This window comes from Triticum urartu, chromosome 2 (assembly GCF_003073215.2).
Source record: "Triticum urartu cultivar G1812 chromosome 2, Tu2.1, whole genome shotgun sequence".
Taxonomy (NCBI): Eukaryota; Viridiplantae; Streptophyta; class Magnoliopsida; order Poales; family Poaceae; genus Triticum; species Triticum urartu.
In genome coordinates, this window is record NC_053023.1 from 69,422,779 (window position 1) to 69,441,122 (window position 18,344).

General features: G+C 48.9%; 1 protein-coding gene across 1 annotated transcript; it reads left to right on the forward strand.

Moving 5' to 3' along the window:
• Nucleotides 1–13,121: 13,121 nt before the first annotated feature.
• LOC125535841 (E3 ubiquitin-protein ligase AIRP2-like) lies at nucleotides 13,122–17,787 on the forward strand. The gene is made up of 5 exons (XM_048698910.1): nucleotides 13,122–13,713; nucleotides 15,266–15,416; nucleotides 15,513–15,579; nucleotides 15,674–15,908; nucleotides 17,141–17,787. The coding sequence occupies exons 1-5, from the start codon at nucleotides 13,649–13,651 to the stop codon at nucleotides 17,349–17,351; spliced, it is 729 nt and encodes a 242-aa protein (XP_048554867.1). The 5' UTR covers nucleotides 13,122–13,648; the 3' UTR covers nucleotides 17,352–17,787.
• Nucleotides 17,788–18,344: the final 557 nt, after the last annotated feature.

Here is an 18,344-nt window from a genome sequence, read left to right on the forward strand (position 1 = left end):
TACCCCAAGCACCGGTCCACCCACATACCAAATTATCAAAGTACCGAACGCGAATCATATGAGCGTGATGAAAACTAGCTTGACGATATTCCCATGTGTCCTCGGGAGCGCTTTTCTCTGAGTTTGTCCAGGCTTGTCCTTGAAGGAAATATGCCCTAGAGGCAATAATAAAGTTATTATTTATTTCCTTATATCATGATAAATGTTTATTATTCATGCTAGAATTGTATTAACCGGAAACATAATACATGTGTGAACACATAGACAAACAGAGTGTCACTAGTATGCCTCTACTTGACTAGCTCGTTGATCAAAGATGGTTATGTTTCCTAACCATAGACATGAGTTGTCATTTGATTAACGGGATCACATCATTAGGAGAATGATGTGATTGACTTGACCCATTCCGTTAGCATAGCACTTGATCGTTTAGTTTGTTGCTATTGCTTTCTTCATGACTTATACATGTTCCTATGACTATGAGATTATGCAACTCCCGTTTACCAGAGGAACACTTTGTGTGCTACCAAATGTCACAACGTAACTGGGTGATTATAAAGGTGCTCTACAGGTGTCTTCGAAGGTACTTGTTGGGTTAGCGTATTTCGAGATTAGGATTTGTCACTCCGATTGTCGGGGAGGTATCTCTGGGCCCTCTCGGTAATGCACATCACTTAAGCCTTGCAAGCATTGCAACTAATGAGTTAGTTGCGGGATGATGTATTACGGAATGAGTAAAGAGACTTGCCAGTAACGAGATTGAACTAGGTATTAAGATACCGACGATCGAATCTCGGGAAAGTAACATATCGATGACAAAGGGAACAACGTATGTTGTTATGCGGTCTGACCGATAAAGATCTTCGTAGAATATGTGGGAGCCAATATGAGCACCCGGGTTCCGCACGCTTAAAGTTTCGATGACGATTGTATTATGAGTTTATGTGATTTGATGTACCGAAGGTAGTTCAGAGTCCCGGATGAGATCGGGGACATGATGAGGAGTCTCGAAATGGCCGAGACGTAAAAATCGATATATTGGACGACTATATTCGGACATCGGAAAGGTTCCGAGTGATTCGGGTATTTTTGGGGGTACCGGGGAGTTACGGGAATACGAGGAAGAAGTAATGGGCCTCATGGGCCAAGTGGTGGAAGAGAGGAGGCAGGGCGCGCGGCCCCCCTAGCCCAAACCGAATTGGACTAGGGGGCCGGTCCCCCTTTCCTCCTTTTCCTCCTTCTCCTTCCTACTCCTTCTCCTCCTTCCTTTCCTCCTCCTAGTAGGAGTAGGAAAGGGGAGTCCTACTCCTACTAGGAGGAGGACTCCTCCTCCTGGCGCGCCCATAGAGGGCCGGCCGGCCTCCCCCCTTGCTCCTTTATATACAAGGGCAGGGGGGCACCTCTAGACACACAAGTTGATCAGTTGATCTCTCCCAGTCGTGTGCGATGCCCCCTTCACCATATTCCACCTCGGTCATATCGTAGTGGTGCTTAGGCGAAGCCCTGCGTCGGTAGCAACATCATCACCGTCACCACGCCGTCGTGCTAAAGGAACTCTGCCGTGATGCTCTGCTGGATCGGAGTTCGCGGGACGTCATAGAGCTGAACGTGTGCTGAACTCAGAGGTGTCGTGCGTTCGGTACTTGGATCGGTCGGGCCGTGAAGACGTACGACTACATCAATCGCGTTGTGCTTCCGCTTCCGCTTTCGGTCTACGAGGGTACGTGGACAACACTCTCCCCTCTCGTTGCTATGCATCACCATGATCTTGAGTGTGCGTAGGAATTTTTTTGAAATTACTACGTTCCCCAACAGTCCTTTGCTACAAAAAGGATTGGGCCACCTTGCTGCACTTTATTTACTTTTGTTACTTGTTGCTCGTTACAAATTATCCTATCACAAAACTATCTGTTACCACTTATTTCAGTACTTGGAGAGAATACCTTGCTGGAAACCGCTTATCATTTCCTTCTGCTCCTTGTTGGGTTCGACACTCTTACTTATCGAAAGGACTACGATAGATCCCCTATACTTGTGGGTCATCAATCATATTGGTGTAAAGCGCATGAAGAAACTCCATGTAGATGGACTTTTGGAATCACTTGATTATGAATCATTTGATACTTGCGAACCATGCCTTATGGGCAAGATGACTAAAACTCCGTTCTCCGGAACAATGGAGCGAGCCAATGACTTATTGGAAATAATACATATCGATGTATGCGGTCCTATGAGTGTTGAGGCATGCGGCGGGTATCATTATTTTCTGATCTTTGTAGATGATTTGAGAAGATATGGGTATATCTACTTAATTAAACACAAGTCTGAAACATTTGAAAAGTTCAAAGAATTTCAGAGTGAAGTGGAGAATCATCGTAACAAGAAAATAAAGTTTCTACGATCTGATCGCGGAGGCAAATATTTGAGTTACAAGTTTGGCCTTCATTTAAAACAATGTGGAATAGTTTCAAAACTCACGCCGCCTAGAACACCACAGCGTAATGGTGTGTCTGAACATCGTAACCGTACTTTATTAGATATGGTGCGATCTATGATGTCTCTTACCGATTTACCGCTACACTTTGGGGTTATGCATTAGAGACAACTGCATTCACGTTAAATAGGGCACCGTCTAAATCCGTTGAGATGACACCGTATGAACTATGGTTTGGCAATAAACCTAAGATGTCATTTCTTAAAGTTTGGGGTTACGACACTTATGTCAGAAGGCTTCAGCCTGATAAGCTCAAACCCAAATCGTAGAAGTGTGTCTTCATAGGATACCCTAAGGAAACAATTGGGTACACCTTCTACCACAGATCCGAAGGCAAGATCTTTGTTGCCAAGAATGGAACCTTTCTAGAGAAGGAGTTTCTCTCGAAAGAAGTGAGTGGGAGGAAAGTAGAACTTGATGAGGTAATCGTACCTTCTCTCGAATTGGAAAGTAGCACATCAGAGAAATCTGTTCCCATGATGCCTACACCAACTAGAGAGGAAGCTAATGATGATGATCATGAAACTTCAGATAAAGTTACTACTGGACCTCGTAGGTCGAACAGAGAACGTTCCACACCAGAGTGGTACGGTAATCCTGTTCTGGAAGTTATGTTACTAGACCATGGCGAACCTACGAACTATGAAGAAGTCATGATGAGCCCAGATTCCGGTAGATGGCTTGAGGCCATGAAATCTGAGATAGGATTCATGTATGAGAACAAAGTGTGGACTTTGGTGGACTTGCCCGATGATCGGCAAGCCATTGAGAATAAATGGATCTTCAAGAAGAAGACTGGCGCTGATGGTAATGTCACTATCTACAAAGCTCGACTTGTCACAAAAGTGTTTTCAACAAGTTCAAGGAGTTGACTACGACGAGACTTTTCTCACCCGTAGTGATGCTTAAGTCTGTCCGAATCATGTTAGTAATTGCCACATTTTATGATTATATGGATGTCAAAACTGCATTCCTTAATGGATTTCTTAAAGAAGAGTTGTATATGATACAACCAGAAGGTTTTTTCGATCCTAAAGGTGCTAACAAAGTGTGCAAGCTCCAACGATCCATCTATGGACTGGTGCAAGCATCTCGGAGTTGGAATATACGATTCGACGAGGTGATCAAAGCATATGGTTTTATACAAACTTATGATGAAGCCTGTATTTACAAGAAAGTGAGTGGGAGCTATGTAGCATTTCTGATATTATATGTTGATGACATATTGCTGATTGGAAATGATATAGATTTTCTGGATAGCATAAAAGGATACTTGAATAAGAATTTTTCAATGAAAGACCTCAGTGAAGCTGCTTATATATTAAGCATCAAGATCTATAGAGATAGATCAAGACGCTTGATAGGACTTTCACAAAGCACATACCTTGATAAAGTTTTGAAGAAGTTCAAAATGGATCAGCCAAAGAAAGGGTTCTTGCCTGTGTTACAAGGTGTGAAGTTGAGTAATACTAAAAAACCCGACCACGACAGAATATATAGAGAGAATGAAAGTCATTCCCTATGCCTCGGTCATAGGTTCTATAAAGTATGCCATGCTGTATACCAGACCTGTTGTGTACCTTGCCATAAGTTTGGCAGGGAGGTACCAAAGTGATCTAGGAGTAGATCACTAGACAGCAATCAAAATTATCCTTAGAGGACTAGGGAAATATTTCTCGGCTATGGAGGTTATAAAGAGTTCGTCGTAAAGAGTTATGTCGATGCAAGCTTTTACACCGATCCAGATGACTCTAAGTCTCAATCTGGATACATATTGAAAGTGGGAGCAGTAAGCTAGAGTATCTCCATGCAGAGCATTGTAGAGATAGAAGTTTGCGAAATACATACAGATCTGCATGTGGCAGACCCGTTGACTAAAGTTGTCTCACAAGGAAAACATGATCACACTTTAGTACTCTTTGGGTGTTAATCACGTGGCGATGTGAACTAGATTATTGACTCTAGTAAACCCTTTGGGTGTTGGTCACATGGCGATGTGAACTATGGGTGTCAATCACATAACGATGTGAACTATTGGTGTTAAATCACATGGTGGTGTGAACTAGATTATTGACTCTAGTGCAAGTGGGAGACTGAAGGAAATATGCCCTAGAGGCAATAATAAGGTTGTTATTTTGTATTTCCTTATATCATGATAAATGTTTATTATTTATGCTAGAATTGTATTAATCGAAAACTTGATACATGTGTGGATACATAGACAAAACACCGTGTCCCTAGTAAGCCTCTATAGACTAGCTCGTTAATCAAAGATGGTTAAGTTTCCTAACCATAGACATATGTTGTCATTTGATGAACAGGATCACATCATTAGGAGAATGATGTGATGGACGTGACCCATCCGTTAGCTTAGCATATTGATCATTCAGTTTTATTACTATTGCTTTCATCATGTCAAATGCATATTCCTTCGACTATGAGATTATGCAACTCCCGGATACCGGAGGAATACCTTGTGTGCTATCAAACTTCACAACGTAATTGGGTGATTATAAAGATGCTCTACAGGTATCTCCAAAGGTGTTTGTTGGGTTGGCATAGATCGAGATTAGGATTTGTCACTCCGAGTATCAGAGAGGTATCTCTGGGCCCTCTCGGTAATGCACACATAAGAAGCCTTGCAAGCAAAGTGACTAATGAGTTAGTTACAGGATGATGTATTACGGAACGAGTAAAGAGACTTGCCGGTAACGAGATTGAACTAGGTATGAAGATACCGATGATCGAATCTCGGGCAAGTAACATACCGATGACAAAGGGAATAATGTATGTTGTCATTACGGTTCGGCCGATAAAGATCTTCGTAGAATATGTAGGAACCAATATGAGCATCCAGGTTCCACTATTGGTTATTTACTGGAGAGGTGTCTCGGTCATGTCTACATAGTTCTTGAACCCGTAGGGTCCGCATGCTTAACGTACGTTGATGATATAGTACTGTATGAGTCATGTATGTTGGTGACCGAATGTTGTTCCGAGTTCCGGATGAGATCACGGACATGACGAGGAGCTCTGGAATGGTCCTGAGGTAAAGATTGATATATAGGATGATATGGTTCGGCCAAGGGGTGAAGCCCATGGTGCTTTAGGTCGGTGCAAAAGGAGTTTTGCGGAGGCCAGGGGGCCAAACGCCAGAGACCTTGGCGTCTGACGCCGAGGCCCATGGCGTCTGGGCCAAGCGCCAAGGGCCGTGGCATCTGGTCCTGGAAGTCCGAGAAGGACTCTCCCTTGCGGGCAAAACCGACTTTGAGGAAGCTTTTACTCCAAGTTTCGACCCCAGGCTCAACATATAAATTGATGGCCAGGGCTAGCACCTGGAACACATCAAGAAACACCAAGTCGTGTGCCGGCAACCCCATCCCTCTAGTTTATCCTGTCATAGTTTCCGTTGTGCTTGTCGAAGCCATGCAGAGATTGTTCTTCACCAACACCGTCACCACGCCGTCGTGTTGCCGGAACCCATCTACTACTTTGCCCCTTTTGCTGGATCAAGAAGGCAAGGACGTCATTGAGCTGAACATGTGTTGAACGTGGAGGTGCCGTACTTTTGACACTTGATCGGGACGGATCGTGAAGGTGTACGACTACATCAATCGCGTTGATAAACGCTTCCGCTTTGCGATATTCAAGGGTATGAAGATGCTCTCCCCCTCTCGTTGCTATGCATCTCCTAGATAGATCTTGCGTGAGTGTAGGAATTTTTTTGAATGCATGCCACATTTCCCAACATGGCGAGCCCATGGATCTGCCTTTCCTCAGCCTGTCACTCTGGTGGTCAATGGCGGGGGGGGGGGGGGTTTTGGGTTTTGGGGGGGGGGGGGGGGGGGGGGGGGGGGATTTCGGTGTCTCTGCACTGGTTAGTTACTTTAGGTTAGGGTTTTTAGTCCTCACAATCATGGCACTCAGGCAGATGGTGGCTCTCTTCTTTGAGTTTGTCTTCCGAGCTCCGATTCTTCTCGAGTTATTCCGTCTGGACGCAGTTGACGGAGCTTCGATGTAGATTGCCGCCATCTTCTTGGGGTGGTGCTTCAGATCTTCACAAAGGTTCAATGGCAACAGCGACAACTACGACTTAGGGCGCTGGTCCTTAGGGTCACGTGCATGAAGACTTTTCGTCTGTCATCGACAAGGCAAGCCGGCTCCGGTAGGGGTGCGGCGACAACGTCGTGCGCGGTGGCTCGTTCTAGCGGCAATAGTGCCCGTTCAATGGCCTTGGAATGTCGATGTAATTTTTTATATATTTGAGATGCTTTGTACTTTCGGTGATTTTTTTACAATCTGATCATTTTTGAAAAAGAATGGGAGTATTAAACACAGTGTTGGCAAGTTAATAAATCTCTGACCCCCGATGTTCTACTCTCTCTGTCCGGAACTAAGTGTCGGTCAAACAAATGTATTTAGCAATGAAATACCTCTAGATACATCCATTTAGCGACACTTAATTCCGGACGGATTGGGTATCATTTAGGTCATTTGGGCAAAGAAAAAAGGCTACACAACACCACTAGCAGCCGCCCAAAAATCAAAAGGGTTGTGACGGGAACCCCAACCGTACGAAAGTGTAACTTCACCGCCGCTGACCCAACCCACTCAACCATGGTGTCGGCCGATTTTAACCGCCGATCATCGCCATTGACACTCCATTGGCCACCTCCAGCCCTGCCGCCACCGTGTCGCCTGAGACGCGTCACGCCCCTTTTGTTGATACCCCCGCCCCTCCGTCGAACGAATCATCAAATGGTCGTCATCGCATCACCTCGGACGTCGAGGTTGATTAGTGGTCGGTAACCTCCAAATCAACCAATGTGATCACTGCCCCGAGGTTGATTAGTGGTCGAGGTTGATCGGATGCTTAGCACCATCCTCGGAGTTGGCTGCACCACGGCTCGCTTCCCGACACGGCATGGCATCATCCTGGGCGAACTACTCCGGCCGAAACTGAGCTCGGTGCCCCGACGGCCGCCTGGTCCGCCTCCCGGACCGCGCACGGATCCTTATAAGAGCACCCAAGTGTAACGCCCCTGATCGGGGAGGGGATCGGCGATCTAGAGTAGGTGAGAGGGAGCAGGTGAGGAAGGGGATGAGCTTGGAGAAGGGGTTAGGATTGTAGAGGAAGGTTTGGATACAGAGAATGATCTACACATGCATGCCTCCACACGGCCACAGGCGGCCACCCTTAACGCACCCACGCCTCCACTTGGCAGGCCAGCTAGCTGGGCCCGCCAGCCAGCACCTAGGCACACTAATCAGCTGATTAGGTGTGACATTCTCCCCTCCTTAAGAAGAGGCCTCCCCCTCCCAAATGGGTGCCATGGGAAAACGACGGCGTAGCACGTCGTAGTCCTCCCAGGTGGCCGAGTCCGAGGACGACGACGACCATTGTATCTTGAGTTGCACCACGGGCGCGTCGCCATGCTTCATCATACGCCTCTCTAGGATCTTGACGGGCTTTGTCGTCGATGCAGACAGGTCTTGGACTCGAGGAAGCTCGGCAAAAATCGGTGAGTAGTCCGGCGTGAACGGCTTCAGCTGGGAGACATGGAAGACCGGGTGCACGCGGCTGTCCGGCGGCAGATCCAACTTGTAAGCCAGAGGTCCAATCTTCTCAAGCATGGTGTAGGGGCCGAAGAACTTGTAGGCGAGCTTGGCGCATGGGCGCGAGACCATGGAGCGTTGCACATAAGGCTGCAGTTTCAGCAAGACCTGTTCTCCCACTTGGAATGAGCGCTCGACGCGGTGCTTGTCCGCCTGCTTCTTGAAGCGGTGCTGGGCACGCGCCAGCTGGGCGCGGATGGCATCTGTATGCTCTGCCTAGTCCAGGTCGTCGCCGGCCGGTGTCGCCTCCGCCCAGGTTGCCATTGCGCCCAAGTTGGCTTCTCTGCCATACAGGGCCTTGAAGGGTGTGCACTGGAGAGATGAATGGAAGGTCGAGTTGTACCAGAACTCAGCCATCGGTAGCCAGCGGCGCCACTTGCTGGGGGAATCGTGGACGGCGCATCGCAGGTACATCTCCAGGCAGTGGTTCACCGGCTCGCTCTGGCCATCGGTCTGCGGGTGGTACGCCGTTGAGTACAAGATCTTGGTGCCCGCGCTCTCGAGCAGTTCGCGCCAGAGGTTGCTGGTGAAGATCTTGTTGCGGTCAGAGACGAGGGACAAAGGGATGCCGTGCAGCTTCACAATGTTGTCCCAGAACGCGCGGGCGACAGTCGCGGCAGTGAAGGGGTGGCGGAGTGGCACGAAGTGCGCGAACTTGGTGAAGCGGTCAACGACCACCATGATGGAATTGCAGCTCTCGGACGCCGGCAGGCCCTCGATAAAATCCATCGTCAGGTCCTCCCATGGCGCCGAAGGAATGGGCAGAGGCGCGAGGAGGCCGGCCGGCCTGGTGTGCTCGTGCTTGGCATGTTGACAGACGGCGCATTGATGCACGAACTCCTCCACGTCTCTCTTCAAGCCACGCCACTCGAAGTGCTTCTTGACGCGGTGATAAGTCGCCGTGATGCCCGAGTGGCCGCCCACCGCGCTGTTGTGGAGCGCGGCGATCAGCTTGGTGCGCAGGGCCGTGTTCACCCCAATCCAGAGCCGGCCTTGACGACGAATGATGCCACGGTGGAGCTCGTACCCGTCTGCATCCGGGCTGGACACGGCTAGATGTTGGAGGTTCTCTTGAGCCTCCGCGTCCATTGCGTAGGAGTTAGCCACCTCTTGCAACCACGCCGGCTGGCAGATCGAGAGCGCAGCCACGTCCATGAGCTTGCCCACCCGGGAGAGCGCATCCGCGGCTCCGTTGTCGAGGCCACGCTTGTACAGGAAGCGAAACTGAAGGCCGACGAGCTTGGACATGGCCTTGCGCTGGACGTCTGTCTTGAGGTGTTGCTCGCCCAAATTGCAGAGACTCTTGTGATCCGTGAGGATGTCGAACGGCCCGCATTGTAGATACTGTCGCCACTTGTCCACAGCCATCATAACCGCGAGGAACTCCTTCTCGTAAGTGGAGAGTTTCTGGTTTTGCGCACCCAGCGCCTTGCTGAAATAGGCCACTGAGTGCCCCTCTTGAGTGAGCACCGCGCCGATGCCCATGTCACAGGCATCCGTCTCGATGGCGAACGGCTTGTCGAAGTTGGGAAGCGCGAGCACCGGTGTGGTGACCATAGCCTTCTTGAGCAGGTCGAACGCAGCTTGGGCGTGCTCGGACCACTCGAAGCCTTTCTTGGTGAGGAGCTTCGTGAGTGGCTTGGCGATGATGCCGTAGTGCGGCACAAACTTGCGACAGTAGCCTGTAAGGCCGAGGAAACCGCGAAGTTCAGTCGGCGTCGTTGGCGTAGGCCGCTGCACCATGGCTTGGGTCTTCTCCGCATCGGTGGCGACGCCCTCGCGTGAAATCACATGCCTGAGGTAGTCGATGTGGTTGGTGGCAAACTCGCACTTGGAGGCCTTGACATAGAGTTGGTGTTGCCGGAGCAAATCCAGCACCGTGCGCACATGTTCCAGGTGCTCCTCCATCGTTTCACTGAAGGCCAGAATATCGTCAAGGAAAATGATGACGAACTTGCGAATGTACTTACTGAAGATTGCATTCATCAGGCACTGAAATGTTGCCGGTGCGTTGGTGAGGCCGAACGGCATGACGCGGAACTGAATATGGCCGTGATGGGTTTTGAACGCCGTCTTGGCCTCATCTTCTTCGCGCATTCGAATCTGGTGATAGCCAGACCGCAGATCAAGCTTGGAGAAGACCGTAGCGCCCGCCAGTTCATCGAGCAGTTCGTCCACGATCGGCAGGGGAAACTTGTTTTTGATCGTTGCGTCGTTGAGCCGGCGGTAGTCGACGCAAAACCTGCAGGTGCCGTCCTTCTTCTTGACGAGCAGCGCCGGTGCCGCGTAGGGGCTCACGCTGTGAGTAATGATCCCCGAGTCCAGCATCTCGCGGACCTGCCGCTCGATCTTGTCTTTCTACAGGGGAGAGTAGCGGTAAGGGCGAGTATTGGCCGGAATCGCCCCTTCCACCAATGTGACGGCGTGGTCGTACTGACGGTGCGGCGGCAGTCCTTGGGGCGCGGCGAAGACATCGGTGTACTCGTCGAGGAGGTCGGCGAGTGGGGTCTGGCTCGGTGACTTGCGCTTGGTCTGCATGGGCGGACAGGCATCCATCATGGCCATTGCCCAAACCTCGTTGCCGGCGATCAACTTGCGAAGTTCTGCTAGCTCCACCGCCGTTAGGGTCTCGGTGGCCTTGGGTTTGACGCCGCGCAGCGTGACTTGCTCGCCGTCGTGGAGGAATGAGACGAACTTGTCTTGCCAGTGGCAGGTCATGGGGTTGTGCTGCGCCAGCCAGTCCATGCCCAGGATGCCATCGTAAGCGCCAATGTCGAGCTCGCGCATTGGTGTCGAGAAGGTGTGCCCCTGCATCCACCACTTCAGGTCGGGTACGATGCGATCACAGGTGAGGCGATCGCCGTTGGCGACCCGTACTTCCACCGGCGGCAGAGGTTGGGTTTGTGCGCCGATGCGGTCGATGAAGCTCTTGTTGACGAAGCTGTGGGTGCTGCCCGAGTCGAGGAGGAGCAGCATGACTTGGTTCCCGACCAAGGCGCGCAGGCGAATAGTGCTCGGCGAGTCGGATCCGTCCAGTGCCTGGGCTGACAGAACGCAGCACTCCGCAGGCCGATCTGGTGGAGCGGGCTCGTCCAAGAGCTGGAGAGCATGGATCGCGTTGTCGGAGAGAACCTCCCCATGCTCCCCCACGTGTATGGTGAGCAACTGTGCCGGCTGAGCACAGCGGTGCTCCCGTGAGTATTTGTCGCCGCACTTGAAGCAGAGGTTGTTGGCGCGCCTGTAATCCCGCAGCTGGCGCTCCCGAGCGAATTCGTCGCCGACAGCGCGTGGGGCTGCCGCTTGGCGCGGTTGAGCCGCGTTTGTTGGTGGAGGAGGACGCCCTGGAGGAACTGGTCGGCCCCGTGGACGTGTCGTGCCCAGCTCTTCCTCCTGAATGTGTGCCAGCACGGATGCGCGGGTGATGCTCGACGGGGCTTGTAGACGAACCGCAGCGCGCAGCTCGTCCTTCAGTCCCAACAAAAACTGGGTGATGAAGAACTTGTTGTTGATGGAGGGATCCAACGCCAGAAGGTGATACATGAGTTCATCAAACGCCGTGCGATAATCGGCGACGCTGCCCGTCTGCCGTAGCTGAAGGAGACGATGCATAGTGAGCTCAAACTCGTCCGCACCAAACTCTTCGAGCACGGCGGCGCAGAACATGTCCCATGTCAGGTTGCGGTGACTCTAGCGAAACGCCTGGAGCCAGTGCGCCGCCTGCCCCTTGATGTACAGAGCAGCGGTAGTCACCCAAAATTGCTGACCCACCTTGTAGAGCTCAAAGTATGCCAAGCAACGATCCAGCCATAGGTAGGGTGCGGATCCGTCGAAACGGAGGAAATCGTGTTTTGGGGGTTTGTGGTAGGAGCTCTCTGGGTGGCTGGGGCTGGGCGGCGGCACGGTGACCCCAGCCATGGGCGCACCGAGAGGGGGAACCGGAATGAGTGGTGGTCGGTTGTCCCCCAGACGAGCATGAGCAGAGGCGGGACGATGGGGCTCCGCGTGGGGGGGCTGATGTCTCGGAAGCGGTGGTGTCGGCGGCGGCGGTGGTGGTGGTGGTACCAGCGTGGTGACAGAGCCCGCTGGTGAGGTCGAGCCGTCGACGGTCTTGCGGGTCGCATCGATGTCTGCCTGCGTCAGATCGAGCTGCCGCGAGAAGCCCCGCAGCTCCGCCGAGATCTGGTTGTTGAAGGCGATCTGCGCCTCGAGTTGCTTGTCGCGGAGAGCGGTTTGCTCGTCGAGCTTGGCGAGGAGGGAGTCGAGCATCTTCGCGATGTGGGTGTTCCCTTCCTCCATGGCTTACAGGACTTGCCGCGTCGCAACGGAGGGCTTCGAGGGCGCCGTTGCTCCTGCCTGAAAGGGGATCGAACCCCGCGATGGATTTTGGGCGAGATCCGGCGAGCGGACTCGCACCGTGCGCGGTGGAGGTTACCGATCCACCTCCCAAGCTTCAGAAGGTGCAGCGGCGGCGAGGAGGAAATTTTTTTTGGCTCTGAATACCAATGTAACGTCCCTGATCGGGGAGGGGATCGGCGATCTAGAGTAGGTGAGAGGGAGCAGGTGAGGAAGGGGATGAGCTTGGAGAAGGGGTTAGGATTGTAGAGGAAGGTTTGGATACAGAGAATGATCTACACACGCATGCCTCCACACGGCCACAGGCGGCCACCCTTAACGCACCCACGCCTCCACTTGGCAGGCTAGCTGGCTAGGCCCGCCAGCCAGCACCTAGGCACACTAATCAGCTGATTAGGTGTGACACCAAGCTGAAATTTAGGGCACCCGTTTTAGATCTGCTGGAAATGTAGATTGACCTAAAATCTTCTCTCTTGGCATTTAAAATCAGTCCTGGGGCATCAAATTATTGGGCCACCGAGGTGATCTTAAGCACAGCTCATGGACTCCACCCCACATGGCAAGTTAATTTCTGACCCAGCTCTTCTTCACCTGAACCAAGCCAAACACGACCAGTCGACCAGGCACGGATGGCTCGGTGCCGTTGTACGTGTGCTTCCGCTGTGTCACGGGCTGTGCAACTTCAGCCGGGCATCCGCACCTTCCAGAAACGTACGTGTCAACCCTCCTGGCCGGGCCTGCGTCCCCGGCCACCCTCACCCCCACGTACCCACGCCCCCTGACAGGCCAGACCGGCCCGGCCCTTGCCCCACCCGTCAGCGTGCCACCACCGTCGCCGTACCCCACCTCCCTCCCGTGCACGCAAGGCACCCGGGGGCGCCGAAAGCGACGGGGGGCGCGACCGCGTGAGCTTTAAACCCGCCCGGCCTCCTCGCCGCACTCCCCACCGCCGCTCGCCGAGCTCGCCCGCGCCGGAGCCGGACTGAAACCTCGGGGGAGTGACTGCGCGGATCGGGAGGCTCTAGGGTTTGGGTGTGGGGTTGGAGGCGCGGAGCGGAAGGGGATAGCGGTTGGTGGCTTGGCGCGGAGGGGAGGGGCTGGGGTTGGGGATTTGGATGGTCGCGGCGGCGCGGCGCTGGAGTAGTAGTACTGGTGCCGCTCCTCCTCCTCCTCCTCCTACCACCCATGGGAAGGTCGTTCAGGGACTCGCTCAAGCTGCTCGAGGCCGACATCCAGCACGCCAACTCCATGTGAGCTCCCCGCCCTCTCACACCTTCCTTCCTGCTGCTCCCGTATATAAATTCTGTTGTTTGATTGGCCTTTCATTTGAGCTGGTGTGGTTGTTGCGCTGTTGCCTGTATACAAATGTGATGCGGTATTTTTTTGGCCTGTGTGGCGATTAATCCGTTGCGGTCTCCGTTTAATCCTCCTCCTGGAGAGCTTATTTACAGATTATTATCGTTGCCGTACACGCCTTGGTTGGTTGATTTGATTATTATGCTAAGTATATGTATCCTTCCAGTTTTGAGTCATGACACTCCAGGATTATTGCTCCAATTTTGATTGACTGCATATACTTATCGCTTTAGTTTTATATATTGAGTATAATTATACTTGGGTTGCTGTGAAGGACTGAAACGCAGCTTCTTTCATTGACACGTGTCTGACAAATGTACTGCCTTCTGACCGAAGCCACCATCATTGGGCTTTGAAGCACTAGTGGAATATAGGAACAGCACTTTCTGAGCTCTCGTCATCAAACCCCTCTTGCTGGTGTACGATGCAATTCTTCTCGAGTGACAATGTGGTGGTGGCTTCTTCATCATTACCATGGATTTTTTTCGATATCGTCATGGAAATTGTCGTCCACAATATCATTTCGCCAACTAGCTACGCAATTACGCATCATGGATTTAGTTATCATGCTTTGTTTACTATCCACATGGGCATCAGTTGCTCTGGATGAATTCACTATTAAGGGTTGCCTACAGCTTTAAAACCTGGTCAGGAAACAATAATACATTTATCATGTACCACTTTTAACACGTGGTGTAGGAGTGCTTTCGACTCCTCTGGGCCTCCAACTGATTAAAGAGGCTACTGTTGCCTTAGTCAGCCACTTGTGTACAAGGCGTAGTTTTCAGAATTTAGTTGTAATCTTGAAAACATTGACCTCCAATGGTATTCTTTAATATTGAGTGTAGAGACTGCTAACTCTAGTTACAGCATAGGTACAGGAGCATATCCTTAGTCAGTTGTCTTCTAGCTTCAACCATGTTCCTATACCTCATATGATGCAACTGAAATGATTTAAGAATGTAAGTATTAAACTACTTTTTTTCTTACTATGGAGAGCAACACGGCAGGCAGTTTATTTGAGGAGATCACCGGGATCAGTGCCCTTTTTTTTGTTTTTTGATATGGTGTTCCTGGTACACACACACATGTATTAACATGTTGAGCCACACAAATATTCTATGCCTTGATGTCATTTCTGGCCATTAACAACACATTTGCTGCCTTAATTTGGAAACAAGACTTGTTATTCTCTGATAAAGTTGGTCAATGAAGTTCTGGAGTGGTCTTGTTTTTGTAGGGATATCATGATTATCCTAATTTCTTGTGCTTTCATGATCTATATTACAGCATATAGCTTTGCCTTATCTGGAAGACCATGAAATGTAATGAACAGAATTGTGAACTTTTTGTGTAGGTTGAGATTTTAGTATGGTTTGTTTATTCCCTTCTTGTATCAAGAATGCATTGCTCAACATTTTATTTTATTTTTGGTAAAAACTGCAGTGCTTCTGAATTCCGAAGGGAATATGATGGTGCCTGTCTTCAGATGAGGATGTCATACTGTCCGGCTGCACACCTTTTCCTTTTTCTTGTCCAGTGGACTGACTGCAACCTTGCTGGTGCTCTTGGGCTGTTGAGAATTCTCATTTACAAGGTACGCAAGTATCATAGTCAGGTTTCTTTCTGCTATTATTTTGTTGTTGTTGAATTGCAGCCATGATTAACATCATTATAATCTTAAAATCTGCAGGTTTATGCTGATGGAACGACCACCATGTCCACTCATGAAAGGAAAGCGAGCATTAGGGAATTCTATGGTACAGTATAATTGTTTTCTGCAACTGTTTCACGCATTCATTTTCTTTGACTGGTTTGTTCATTATGTCTCTATTTTTCATTATTTTTTGGCAGCTGTAATTTACCCTTCTTTGGCGCAATTACATGAAGGAATTAATGAGGTGGAGGACAGGAAACAAAAAGCAATTTGTATAGAGAGGTATAGAAGACGAGAGGAGGATCACAAAAGGGTGATCTCAGAGATTGATGATAATATAGAGGAAGAGTGTGGCATATGTATGGAAATAAACAACAAAGTTGTCCTTCCAACTTGTAGCCATGCTATGTGCATTAAATGCTACCGTGACTGGTACCTATCTTTTCTCTTCTCTCTGTATTGTCGAGCAAAATTCAGTATCAGAGAACATTTGGCTTTTGTCCTTGATAATAAAACACTTCTGCATGATCAAGATGAAATGACAGGTCCTCAGAATTCATATGTAAGCTGGTCGCATTGTCAACTTGTAATTTTACAATCAATCTGAAAAACGGACATCAGCATGGTCACCTAGCTACTACCTACTAGGAAATAATTGTGTCCTTTTGTGCTTACACGAAATCATTTATCTCCGTGGAATATTGATCTTAAAGCATGATACCAAGGGCTAATGAATATTTTACCTTTCAAACTGCTGTGGTCAGCTTGATTATGCTGTTATCATGCTACTAGGTCGTCTTTTATAAGTTTGCTCTTTGGTCTTCATAGGAGGCTAGGTGGGCATCTAATTGTAATGGAACCCCACCCTATTTTGACTAGATATTTGCTTTCTTTAGAAGGAATGGATATTTGCTTTGAGCTGGCTTACATGCTCCTTCTAATTATTGTTCTGTATGATTAATTAATCATAATATTAGACTTTGGTATATAAGGTAGAAACAGGAATTAATTGGACATGGGATCTTTCTGAGACGGTGTACATCAACTTTGTCCAGAAACTGGCCTTTCTGATTTTTATGTTCATTGCCTTGCAAGAAGAAATCAAGAAATGAATCTTGCAGATTTGTATTGCATGATTAATTTAACCTCATTGGAGAAAAGGCATACTGGTTTGAGTAAAGCTCGGGGCAGACAAAGGTTGGATATACAAGTTTAGAACAATATAGGAGACCAAGTCCATCTAAGATAGGTTTCTCTTATCTCAAACCAAAGGATACTGTATACATCAGTTCTCACCTGGTTTCCTTAGATTATGTCCTGTCATCTCCTGCTTACATTTGGATTTAGATTTTCTTTCCCGGATTTGGAAGAAACACCAGGCCTTGAGGATTTCAAATGGTGTGCATAATGACTAGATATGGTGTGAGCTCATTTCTCACGTAATGAAAACTTAATCCAGGATTAGTTGCGCCTCCTTTGCTGTATTAGGACAGAGTAGCTTGAGCATTCATTGAATCAAAATAAGAATCAGCTTTAAAAAGAAACACACTCAATTGTATTTGGTTCTGAACATGTCATAGTCTGACAATCAACTTTCTACATTATCCATTTGGTTTCTTTAAATACACACCTATTGTTCTAAGTGTGGCCTCCCTTCCCTGCAGGAGATCAAGATCCCAGTCCTGTCCATTCTGCCGCGACAGTCTCAAGAGGGTCAACTCTGCCGACCTCTGGATATACACAGATAACAGAGACATAGTCGACATGGCGACAGTCAGAAGAGAGAACCTGAGGCGTCTCTTCATGTACATAGATAAGTTGCCCACGGTGATCCCCGAATCTGTTTTCGAGGTATACGATTCCCACGTAAAGTGACCCTGTGCTTGGCTCGGCGCCGCCCCAATTGTTCATCAGTTGGGTACTGCTAGTGCTGTAGACATTACCAATTGTTTGTCAGTGGGGTGCTGCTAGTGCTGTAGACATTGCCGGTTGTTCATCAGTGGGGTGCTGCTAGTGCTGTAGACATTTCTGGAGCCCCGGGCGCCGGCTGCCGCGAGCTTATGAACGCTCCGAGCAGCTCGCCGGGGAGGCTCTGTATGTATGTGAGGTACTCCTATATATGTAAATTATTGTCGGTTGTATCCACACGGCCTGTGTGATGATGTGTTAGGAGTCTGACGCCTTGGGCATGTAAGTAATGGATCATTTTTTTTGCGGGCATGTAAGTAATGAATCATTGACTCTTAAGCATTTCGTCTGTGCCTGTTTGGGGGAATGCAATTCTGGAAGAATACGCTCTGTTCGATGTTTATGTCGACTATAGCAGTGTGTACTTAGGTCCTGTTGGAACGTGTGTATTTGTCGCAAAGTCTGCAGGAATCCATTTGATTGAGGCCTTCTTTGGTTCATAGGTAGGAGTATATTGTAGGAATTGTAAAGGATAGGAACTTTGTAGGAATTTTTTTTAAGCCCTTTGATTTGTAGAAATGGATTTGTATCCTATATAGGATGTCAATCCTTCATGTTTTAAAGGAAATGAAAAAATTTCTATCTATCAAATGACATGTCTTTCTTACATCTTTGGTTTGGAGAAATTTTATAGGAATTTCATAGGATAAAATTTCTATAGGAAAAATACGTTTAGAGCCCTTTGATTTATAAGAACAGAATAGTATTTCTATGAAGGAGTTCTTCCTATCCTTCATATTTCATAAAAAAATAAACATTAGCCTAGACTTAATGAAAAAAAATCATATGATATGATTCAAATGACATCTTTCTTTCTGTTTCTATAATTTTTTTATCCTATAAATCAAAGGAGGTCTTCATAGCAATTAAGATGTATGTTATCTTGCTTTTTATAATTTT